Source organism: Anolis sagrei, chromosome 2, assembly GCF_037176765.1.
Source record: "Anolis sagrei isolate rAnoSag1 chromosome 2, rAnoSag1.mat, whole genome shotgun sequence".
Lineage (NCBI taxonomy): Eukaryota > Metazoa > Chordata > Lepidosauria > Squamata > Dactyloidae > Anolis > Anolis sagrei.
The window spans coordinates 198,112,652-198,124,184 of NC_090022.1; the positions used below are offsets into that span (position 1 = coordinate 198,112,652).

Genomic DNA, 11,533 nt, shown 5'->3' on the forward strand with positions numbered 1-11,533 from the left:
CTCTCATCCAATCACCTCCAGCCTCCTCTCCTGCCCCCATGGCAGGGGTTGTCAATCATTTTGTGGTTGCCCGGGTGATAACGGCCCAAGCAGACGCCTCAGTCACCTCCGGAGGTCGAGTGAGGCAACAGGCAGCTGCTTTCTCGCCGTTCCTCGGCTTCGCATAAGTCGCCCGAGGCCTGGTGTACAGCCATTAAAGGTCCAAAGGCGGCTTTCCTCTGTTCCTTCTGCCTTCTTCCATTTTGGCAGCCATCGTTGCCTTTTCCAGTGAGTCATCTCTTCTTCTGATGCAGCCAAAACGTCAATACAGTCATCCGGGCTTCAAAGGAGAACCCAGGCTTGGTTTTGCTCAGGCCTGTGCAAACCTGGGCCCTCCAGGTGTTTTGGACTTCAACTCCCAGCATTCCTAACAGCCTCAGGCCCCTTCCTTTTCCCCCTCAGCCGCTTAAGCGGCTGAGGGGGAAAAGGAAAGGGCCTGAGGCTGTTAGGACTGCTGGGAGTTGAAGTCCAAAACACCTGGAGGGCCCAAGTTTTCCAGACCTGGTTTTGCTCCATCCAGTGGTCTTTTCAGCAATGCACAGTAGCCATAGAACAATGCTCCACATTTCAAATGTGGTTTTTTTTTTCTAATCGGCTTTCTACAGTGAGTCCACCTTCCACAACAAGGCAGGCAGTCCCCATGTTACGAACAAGATTATTATTATTATTATTATTATTATTATTATATTTATTTGTACGCCACTTTGTCTCCCACACAGGAGACTCAAAGCAGCTTGACATAAAAACATCAATATAACAACTCAGAAGATACAAAATACACAAATGCAAACATTAAAACAGGATCAAATTTATTTACGACATTTATATGCCGCTCTTCTCACCTCGAAGGGAACGCAGAGCGGCTTACAAGATATACATACGTACAATATATTATGTTATTTGCATAGCACAATATCAGTATAAAATATTACTATATCGTACTATACCATTATATTGTAATATTATTAATAATATTACATGTAATATCAATATATAATTATAATATCTTATTATTAGTAGCATCATATAGCATTATGTTATAATATAAATATTATATGTATATACAATATATTATATGACTATGTTATATTACTAGCATAGCACAGGAGACAAGGTGGAACTGTCCCCTGGACCCTTTTCTCTTCACTCTGGCCCAGAGCGGCAGTTGGTGTTGGGGGGAGGCGTACCCAACTGATGACATATGCAGGAGACAAGATGGAACTGTCCCCTGACCTCCCTCTCTTCATTCTGGCCCAGAGCGGCAGTTGGTGCTCGGGGGATGGGTCCTCATCTGATAACATATGCAGAAAACAAGGTGGAACTGTCCCCTGCCCCCCCCCCCCCTTCACTCTGGCCCAGAATGGTAGTTGGTGCTGGGGGGAGGGGTCCCCAACTGATGACATGCAGGAGACAAGATGGAACTGTCTCCTGCCCCTCCCCCCTTCACTCTGGCCCAGAGCAGCAGTTGGTGCTGGGGGGAGGGCTCCCCATCTGATGACATATGCAGGAGACAAGGTGGAACTGTCCCCTGCCCCCCCCCCCCCTTTCACTCTGGCCCAGAGCAGCATTTGGTGCTGGAGGAGGGATTCCCAGCTGATGACATATGCAGGGGACAAGGTGGAACTGTCCCCTGCCCCCCCCCCCCCACTTCATTCTGGCCCAGAGCGGCAGTTGGTGCTGGGAATAGGGGTCCCCAGCTGAAAACATTCAGGGGACAAGGTGGAACTGTCCCCTGCCCACCCCTTCATTCTGGCCCAGAGTGGCAGTTGGTCCTGGGGGGAGTTCCACTTTGCCTGGCAAATTGCTAAAATCACCTCAACGTCTTCAGTATTTTTAGTCTGAAAGTACCAGCCTGTGAATATGTCAGATGAGGAGCCTGAAGATGATAACGATATTGAAGAAGAGCAAGAAGACACTGAAGATAAAGCAGAAAATGAAGAGGAGGAGGAAGATGAGAAGGAGGCTGGGGAAGAAGAAGAGGAAGAAGAAGAGGTAAAGAATTAATATTAAGTGTTTTATTAAGCTTGAAACTTTGTGCCCTTTTAGTTAGGGCTTTTTAGGTTCTAGTAGTATCATAGGGATGAAATATAAGCACATGCTTCCTCTCTCCCCACTAAAATCAGTAGGACTTAAAAGGGCTTAGTTGTAGCTGCATGGTTTGCACACTGGGTAATTTACAAAAGATAAACAAGCCCCTTCTCTAAAGCAGCTTACAATCTAAGCGTCTAAAAATAAATAAGAAGCAGAAGAAACAACTGGGAAGAGGGAAGAGCAGAATATAGAGAGGTTAAATCATGTTGGGATAAAGCACCACATGTGTGTGAGAGGGAGTTGGTTTCACAGCATCTTTGGAAAGGCTAATGGGTTCTAGCTTCGTTTGTTATTGTCAGATTGCAAACCAGTGATCTCCCCCTTTAAGTTTTCAATTAAATTTGGGGTGACAGTAAAGTCCTCAAATTCAGTTGCTTGGCCTGTCTCCCATCCCACCGTGACCCTCTTTACACTCTCACCCTATTTGGAGTACACTATAGTTGTTAGGAAGGCAATGAGAACTTTATGGTGGGAGAGTGACTATCCTGTCCCCCATTTCAGTGACAACAGGGCCATCTTTGATAGTTTTACTATTTTCTTTTTTATGTGTGTGTTTCTTCCCTCAGCACCCAGTTTCCACTCCTCTCACGGAGGATATGATGAAAGAGGGCCTCTCGCTTTTATGTAAAACAGGCAATGGCCTGGCTCATGCTTTTGTAAAATTAGAGGTCAGAGAAAAGTAAGTTTGCAAAATATTGCTAATGCACATCTTCTATCCACTTTTATTTACCAAGTTTTTCAGACCTTTTTAAGTGCTGAAAAAGCCTCTCTCGGCTTATAATAGAGTCAAGCTGGGAAGCCGAGCCTGGAGGTCATTGCTTGTGATATATGATATATTTTCTCTCTCATTTTCCTCTCCCTAAACAGCGTGTTTCCTTTTCTGCTTCTGCTCTGCTTCTCCTCCCTGGCTGGATTGTTTTTAAAATGGAAAGGAGGCAGAGATAGGCATTTGCAAGTTAGGAATATCAATTAATCTTATAAAGCATTTCCCCCTGAAATATTTGTTAATCTCTCTTACAGATATATAGGTATTTCTCCCTGCAAGCCTTTGCAATCCCTATGTACCTATATATCTGTATCTATTTATATACATTAATTATATATATGATTTTTCCCTCATATGTTTGCAAGCCTTTGCAAATCCTATATGCATATAGATATCTAGAGATTTCCATGTACCTGTATATCTGTATCTATATGTATACATTATTTTATATATGAATTTTCCCCTCAAATGTTTGCAAGTTTCTGTAAATCCTATATAGATATAGATATTGATAAATATGTAGAGGTACCTATATTTTCCCTACGTGTCTGTGCTGTGAATGCGCACTAATGGTACTTCTGATATAATTAATATAATATAATAATAATTATCCATACAGAGAGATATGTCTAGATAGATATATATGAGTATAGATATATAGGGCTTGCAAATGTTATGGGGAAAATGCACACTCAAATATATATAGACATGTCTAGATAGATATATATCGCAGGAGGGAAATGCACACATACACACACACATATATAGAGAGAGATCTAGATAGATATAAACATAGATATATATAGGGCTTGCAAATATTGCAGGAGGGAAATGCACATACAGAGAGACAGGATTTGCAAACATTTCAGGGAGAAATGCATATGTGAAATTAGTATGTATCATTATAGATCTATATCTAGCTCTGCATTGTTTATATAGGCAGTGAATGTTTGCCTGTTACTATGTTGGAAGCCAGCCTGAGTCCCCATGGGGAGATAGCACAGGATACAAAGTTTATTATTATTATTATTATTATTATTATTATTATTAAGTTATTGTTGATACCATATTTTTTCTGTTGACCCTACTTTTCCACTTACAGAGCTAGTTTACTGTTTTTCTTTGAAATATGATAAATATTCAAAAACATTTAACCTACTGATGCCTCAATTAGTGTAATTTTATTGGTATCTATTTTTATTTTATTTTATTTACCAGCAGCTGCTGTATTTCCCACCCTTGGCTTATACTCAAGTATAAGGGGTTTTTTTTAGGTTTTTGTGGTAGAATTAGGGGTCTGGGCTTATATTTGAACTGGCTTATACTTGAGTATATAGGGTCTTTATTTATTTATTGCCCTTTGAAAATTTCAGTGGCTGGAAACAAATATGCTTCCTTCATGCACCTTCTTAGAAAGGAAAAACTGTTGAAGAGTAGCATCAGAAAGCTAGTACTGCTGAATAATACCATTTTCCAACTTGGTCCTATGACAGGGAAGTGACAGATATCACCCTCATCCAAAATTTCATCCACTTACGTTACGTAGACCTGTCCGACAACCTGATTCGAGACCTATCTCCATTGTCAAGTCTTAATCATTTGCTGTGGCTGAAAGTGGATAACAATAAACTTATCAGTGCTGGCATGGATGAGTTGTCGTATCTGCAGAGTGCCAGCTTTGCGAACAACCAAATAAAAGACACCAATGGCATTAACCACCCACGCTTGGCCAGCCTCAACCTAAAAGGTTGGTTAACATCTTTCAGTTTTCCTCTGAAAGTCATTTGTTTGGGGAAGGGAATTTGGGTAGGATAATCCTTTAATCATTGCCTGTTCGTATGATATCCAGGTAATGAAATTGAGAATGTAACAGGTCTGGATCCAGAAATATTGTCAAATCTGCACACAGTAGAGTTGCGAGGCAACAACCTAAAATCTACAACCGGACTCGACCTACCCAAACTCAAAAATCTGTACCTGGTAAGAGAAGCTGCTCTCAAAAAATCTTATGACTGTGGATCAATCTAGGCCTGATGTTAATTATTTGGAATCAGCCATAAGCAATTATAGAGAAGCCTGGGTAACCTTGAAAGAGAGGGTAAGTGAAACTCTTTCTATTTCTAAAGTCCATAGTACAGTAATATCATTATTAAGTCAATCAAAAAGACATTAGATGAATTGTGCAAGCTTTTGAAATAGATCTGTTTCCCCAGGCAAAGATGGTGAAAATCATACAAATGGGAAGAGAGGGAGAAAAGTGATATCATAAAGTCATGTAGTCGACACTCTAGTTAGAGATGTGCCCAGATAACAAAGAAGGATGTATTCATGTACAAGAATGGGACCGAGTTTTGGAGCTCAGCCTGTGATTGTGTTTCAGGATCAGGGTGCTTTGGATGTGGGGAGTGATGTCAATGAGTTTCAAGATGGCAATGGTTTGGTCAAGGATATTAATGCAGAGAATGACCAGGAGATCCCAGTTCAAAGTGTAGTTTCCCATGAGAATGTCCCTGAAGGCTTTGGGGATGATGGCGTACTCCCTGAATTCTTACCAGAGGGTTCCCAGGATTTGGGGCTTGAAAACAACTCTGCACCTGCAGAAGTTAATGAGCAAATAGATAGACGGCAGGAGATTAATCAAAACAGACAAGCCGAACAGTACCTTGGGCGGTCTGCCAGAATCCGACAGAAAAAGATAAGGGTATCTCAATTAAAGCTAAACCAATTTCTGAGTGCTTGGGATAACTTAACAAGGTAAAAGTTCCAAGTATGGGAAATATAGTCAGATGAAGCATCGTTTGAAATAAAGTGTAGTTCTCGTCCTGTTTCATGAAAGCCTTGCTGGGAAGATTCTTTTTAAATTTTTTCTTGTTTCATGGTTTCATGATTCTTGGATTCTTGGATTGTATGAATGCCTACTCATGCTTTAGATTAATGTTTCCTGGTTTTCTGAATTATATTTGAGAAGTGTGGATTTTATTTTTATGGACTTTGCTGAACTTTGCCTTGGACTATTTTTTGCTCCTGTTTATCTTCTTACCTAATTGGATTTACCTATTTCTTTAAAGTGTTTTTTACTTGCTGCTTTTTAATTATCTTCAATAAAAGGATTGTTTTCCAATCAACGGTGTAGTGTTTACAGTCAGAGGGCTTTTCCTGTTCTGGAGTGCAACACAGATAAGCATTAAGACATGCTGAATGCCAACTCACCCTTGCAAAACCTGAACTATAATTTAGTCAGTTTGTTTGCTAAGAATCTCTTAACAAAGTGTCTTCAGTATCTCAGCTAAGCTGCAAATCACAGGGTTCGTTGGGAGAAGCCGTGGCAGTTAAGGTAGTATAAAACAAATGTAGCTTTGTGGAAGGGAGATATGCCTCAAGTCTAATAAGTTATAAAAGGTTTCCAGGATTCTTAGTTCTTACTTAAGTGCAGCTGACTTCTACATTGATGTCTTGTGCTCCCCGTCTTCTGTTTCTCAGTCTGCAACATCTCCCATCTTAGGCCCAAAACTCCATTACCCAGCTAGAGGGCCTGACAGAACTGGGGCAACTCACAACCTTGCATCTACGTGACAATCAGCTTGAAACGCTGGATGGTTTCTCAGAGGACATGAAGTCTCTTCAGTATCTCAATCTACGGTGGGTTGTTCCTAGAATCTCCCTCAAAGGTGAGGGATCAGCAAAGGAAGAGTGCCAAGCCTATGTTCTGCTGCCTTCACTGCAAATACCTTCCTTTGGGGAGAAAAATCTGCATTTGATCCTAGCACATTGCTTTCAGGACTTGTAGTGAATGCCAGTGTAGCTACTGTTGGCCTGGTGAGGGTATTCAGGACAAGGATAGAACATGGGCACCTAAATAGTAATAAAAAAATAAATAAAATTAAGTATTCTTTCTTTTACAGAATGTAATATTAAGCTGTAGACTAAAAAATAGAGAATAGAATTTCTCCAACTGCAGCTTCTTGTTGACTTTGTGACTACAGTCCTAGACAGCAATCATGGAGCACTGGACTTTGCTCCATGAGGCCCCTTCTACACTGCCATATAAAATCCAGATTATCTGCTTTGAACTGGATTATATGGCAGTATACTCAGATAATCCAGTTCAAAGCAGATAATCTGGATTCTTTGGCAGTGTAGAAGGGGTCAGAGAGAGAGAGGGAGAAAGCTGGAGATCTGTATGACAATGGATAGTAGGATCTCAAGCGTTTCTTACACTCTGAGCAGTTGTAGTCTACTTGAGCACTCAAAGCTTAAATGTGAAAAGTGTACACTCAAAACAAAGTATACTCTTGATCTTGCTGGATTCCAATTTCCAGAATTCTTCACCATTGGCTATGCTGCCTAGGCCTGATGGGAGTTGCATTTCAGCAACATCTTGAGGTCTTGTCCACTCTCGAGTTAAAAGTTTAGAGCACATATGTCAAATGCACCACAACATTTTATGTGACCCACAAGGCTTTCAACGCCAGGGCAACATAGTCACACTTACACCATAAGGCTGATGTGGCTGTTAATGAAAATACGTTTGACACCCCTGGTTTGGAGTAATAAATCATGAGTATGCCTGTGCACTGCTGGGAGCTTCCTTGGCCTTTAATGATGAATTGTGGTAAAGTAAAGGTAAAGGTTTAGGTTTCCCCAGGCATTAAGTCTAGTTGTGTCCAACTGTGTTCTAAGCTGAAGAGCCAGTGTTGTCTGTAGATGCCTCCGAGGTCATATGGCCAGCATGACAGAATGGAGTGCTGTTACCTTCCTGCAGAAACAGTACCTACTGATCTAATAACATTTGCATATCTTCAAATTGCTAGGTTGGCAGGTGCCGGGGCTAACAGTAGGAGCTCACCCTGCTCTGTAAATTCGAACCGCCGATCTTTTGGTCAGCAAGTTCTGCATCTCAGAACTTGCTGACCACTGCACCACCGCAGCCCCTTGAATTGTGGAATTGCCTCTAAAAGAGCACTTTTGACACCTAATAGTCAGCCACTTTGTTGCTGGAAGATCTTTAGCAGGGCAGATGTACTTATTGGGTTTTTATGGCATTAGTTCATGGCCTTTCATATTATAATTCTTTTAATTATTTATTTTCTAAAAGGGGAGGTTTAAAATAAAAATTGTCCCTCTTCCCCATGGTGCAGGGGGAATGCAATTAGTCAAATGCAAGAGCTGGCGAAGTTGCTGGTGCTTCCCATGTTACGAGCCCTGGTCCTACTAGACAATCCTTGTTCTGAAGAAGGGGACTACCGGATAGAAGTTTTGGTCCAGCTGCCACGCCTGGAACGCCTTGATAAAGATTTCTTTGAGGAAGACGAACGGGCCGAAGCTGAAGATATACGCCAGCGGCGGAAGGAAGAAGAATTGGAACTAGAGAGAGAAAGAGAGCAAGAAAAGGAACTAGAAGTGAGCCACATATGAGAATGTTGTGCAGGACAACAATAGTCAAATGATAGGGACCAGGCCACATTAATATTTGTGGCTTCTGTTTAATCACAGAGGTCCTGTGGTTTGGCCGTACCAGCATTGGGAATGGCTGTAAATACCACAGAACTCTCACCTAAAAAGAATCTGATGGGAAACATATGATTCATTAAAAATAAGTTTCATAGCACTTTGTAAGGTTACAAAGTAGGGCCATAGGCTTTCATAAAATAGAGTCCACTTTGTCAGACACATCTGCATCTGAAGAAATAGATTCTGATTGGTAATAGTTGATGTCATTCAAATGTGTTAAAACTGTTTTAAAAGCTGCAGCAAACTTATCAATAACTCTGTGGACATTTCCATAAGAAATGGGAGGTTAACAGGAGCTCAACTTTTGGGGACAAACTGGAGCAAAGCTGCTGTCTAACTTAGAGCAAAGAAATAAGAATATGAAGAACTGTGTTGAGACAGGGAGGAAGGGAAGGAATGCTACACTGCAAAATGTTGCTGATGTTTATATCCCTAGAGTAGAGACTGATTTATCGTGTCAGAAGCAAATTGAGAATACAGTTATAATGTATATAAAAAAACCACAAACAAAGTTAAAAACTTGGCACTGTACTAAATTTCCTTTCACCAGAAATTGGTCACTTGGAGTGCCTCTGATGTCGCTGTGAGAAGGTCCTCCATTGTGCATCTTGCAAGGCTCAGGTTGCACTGCAGTAGGTGGTCTGTGGTTTGTTCTTCTCCACACCCACATGTTGTGGACTCCACTTTGTAGCCCTGTTTTTTAAGGTTGGCTCTGCATCTCATGGTGCCAGAGTGCAGTCTGTTTAGAGTCTTCCAGGTCACCCAGTCTTCTGTGTGCCCAGGGGGGAGTTTCTCATCTGGTATCAACTACTGGTTGAGATTCCGGGTTTTAGCCTGCCACTTTTGGACTCTCACTTGCTGATGTGTTCCTGCAAGTATCTCTGTAGATCTCAGAAAGCTATTTAGTGATTTAAGGCGTTGGTATGCTGGCTGATATCCGAACAGAGGATGAGCTGGAGATGTCAATGCTTTGGTCCTTTCATCGCTGGCTGCTACTTCACTACAGATGGTGCAATACTGGCTAAACTATAATTTCTCCAGTGAGTCATAGACATCCTGTGATAATGCAGCATGTCTCATTAAGAGCCACATAGTAGAGATGAGGAATGTGTAATCCTCTATCTTGCATTGAACTACAACTCTTATAATCTTCACCACTGGCTATGCTGGCTAGGACTGAAATGGAATGCAGCCCAGCAACTCTTATTCACCAACTTTATAGGTTAGGGAATAATATGAAGTTCCAAAGATGCCTCTGGGAAATCAAAAGAAAATGCATTTTTAAGATCTCTGTAGCAGAAAAGAAATAGCAAAATAAAATCTCTTCAGTAATGGTGATGTGTTAATTGTGCAGCAAGAGGTTACTATAGCAATTTTTTTTAAAGCAAATTAAGCTCTTGGCATTAGTGAAACTTAAAACAAGCCATTTTGTAAATTTATAGTGAGAGGCAGCTCAAGTGAGAAATGGGCTAGATAAACTGAACTGTGACGCAATACTTTAGGCACTCTTCTCATTTAGAAAAAAATGCTACGAGGATATGATAGACTTATTTTTGTTTATTTATTTATTTACAACATTTATATCCCACCCTTCTCACCCCGATAGAGGATGACACATTATTCATCTCTACTACGTGGCTTACATGAGTGGCATTATTCCATGCCCAAACAACAACAATTAAAAACAATTAAACAACGATTTCAAACAACATTAAAACAACATATGTAAACATTAGAGGACAATTGTACATAGACTTGTACCAATTTAGAAGTAGAAACACAGGGCCGCATAATAATATTAATTAATAGTAGGTTGAGTAAAAGACAGAAAAAAGGGGGGTCTATCTAAATAGGCCCTGAAATGTTATGAAATAAATTCACAGCAGATAAGTCTGCTACCAGGTATTAACTATGATGACGACATATAGAACAATAATAAAAATGTGATGCAGCTCTGAAGACAAGGTGCTGCTTGCATGACTATGGGTACCTGGAAAGAAAGAAATATACCAAATTCATCACCATCACTTATTAGGTGCATTAGGTGAAGAACAAGAATAAAAAAACAGAAGTCCTTGTTATTGGATTCACAATGAAAAAGAGATTGACAAGCACAAAAGGCAGTGGGCAGTCCTCCACAATTCCCATCAGCCCTAGACAGCACAGTCGAAGATGGGTGTTGTAGTCCAAAATATCAGGAAAATATTCAGATGTGCAAATAGTGCACAATTACATGGAGTTATTGAAGGTTTTCATGGCCAGAATCACTGAGTTGCTGTGAGTTTTCCGGGCTGTATGGCCATGTTCCAGAAGCATTCTCTCCTGACTTTTGCCCACATCTATGGCAGACATTTTCAGAGGTTAAGGATGTTGTTGGAAACTGAGGATATAGATGTGGGCGAAACATCAGGAAAGAATGCTTCTGGAACATGGCCATACAGCCCGGAAAAATCAAAACAACCCAATGACATGGAAGTTTTTCCTACTCAGGTAGCCTTTATTTCAATGGCACCAGTGCAGGGGCCTTTCCTTATGGATTGCATCCCTCCCCTTGCTCTCTGGGCTATCAAGGTGGCTGGTGGGCATAATCAGATCACTCTGGATACAGCTTATGGATGTAGGATGTGCCAAATCAGCTTGCTTGCTCCCACCTAAAATATTTGGAAATCCCCTAAGCCCTGCTGTTCTCTCCCCCTCCCCTCCATCTTCCAGGAACCAGAGGACCCTTCCCCAGAGGAGGAAATACCAGTGGAATGACATTGGTGGAGCTGGAGCTACCTTCCAGAGGCTTCTTTGCTGTCTTATGCAGCCCTAGACAGCACTGTGTTGGTATCCAGACATGTCAGAAGACTGCTGTGTTGCTCTTTCAGGAGAGCCAGAGTCCCCCTGCAGGGTGGTAAAGGGGGAGAGCTGTCTCTGTGCTTTCAATCAAGAGTTGTGATTTGAGGCATGTGAATTAAAAAAACAAAAAAACAAACCCTGTCTGATAAAGGCAAGCAGAGTGTTTTGCTTTTGGCCACCCATTCCTGCAGCATTATCCACCCCTCCCTTCTCCATCTCTCTCTCCATCCTCTACGTGCTGTTTGCAAAGCTCCCTCGAAATCCTGACTCATCACAGCTCTGGGT

At 41.4% G+C, this 11,533-nt stretch overlaps 1 protein-coding gene across 2 annotated transcripts; it reads left to right on the forward strand.

Annotated features, from left to right (window-relative positions):
• The first annotated feature begins 63 nt into the window (after positions 1-63).
• On the forward strand, positions 64-11,384 carry LRRC23 (leucine rich repeat containing 23). 2 transcript variants are annotated; one of them, XM_060762602.2, is made up of 8 exons: positions 64-267; positions 1,868-2,031; positions 2,697-2,809; positions 4,390-4,643; positions 4,746-4,876; positions 6,399-6,535; positions 8,035-8,296; positions 11,120-11,384. In XM_060762602.2, exons 2-8 carry the CDS (start codon positions 1,900-1,902, stop codon positions 11,162-11,164), a joined length of 1,074 nt encoding a protein of 357 aa, XP_060618585.1. In that variant the 5' UTR covers positions 64-267; positions 1,868-1,899; the 3' UTR covers positions 11,165-11,384. The 2 variants fall into 2 exon arrangements, with proteins under 2 accessions (XP_060618585.1, XP_060618588.2); XM_060762605.2 differs by lacking the exon at positions 8,035-8,296.
• The last annotated feature ends 149 nt before the right edge of the window (positions 11,385-11,533 follow it).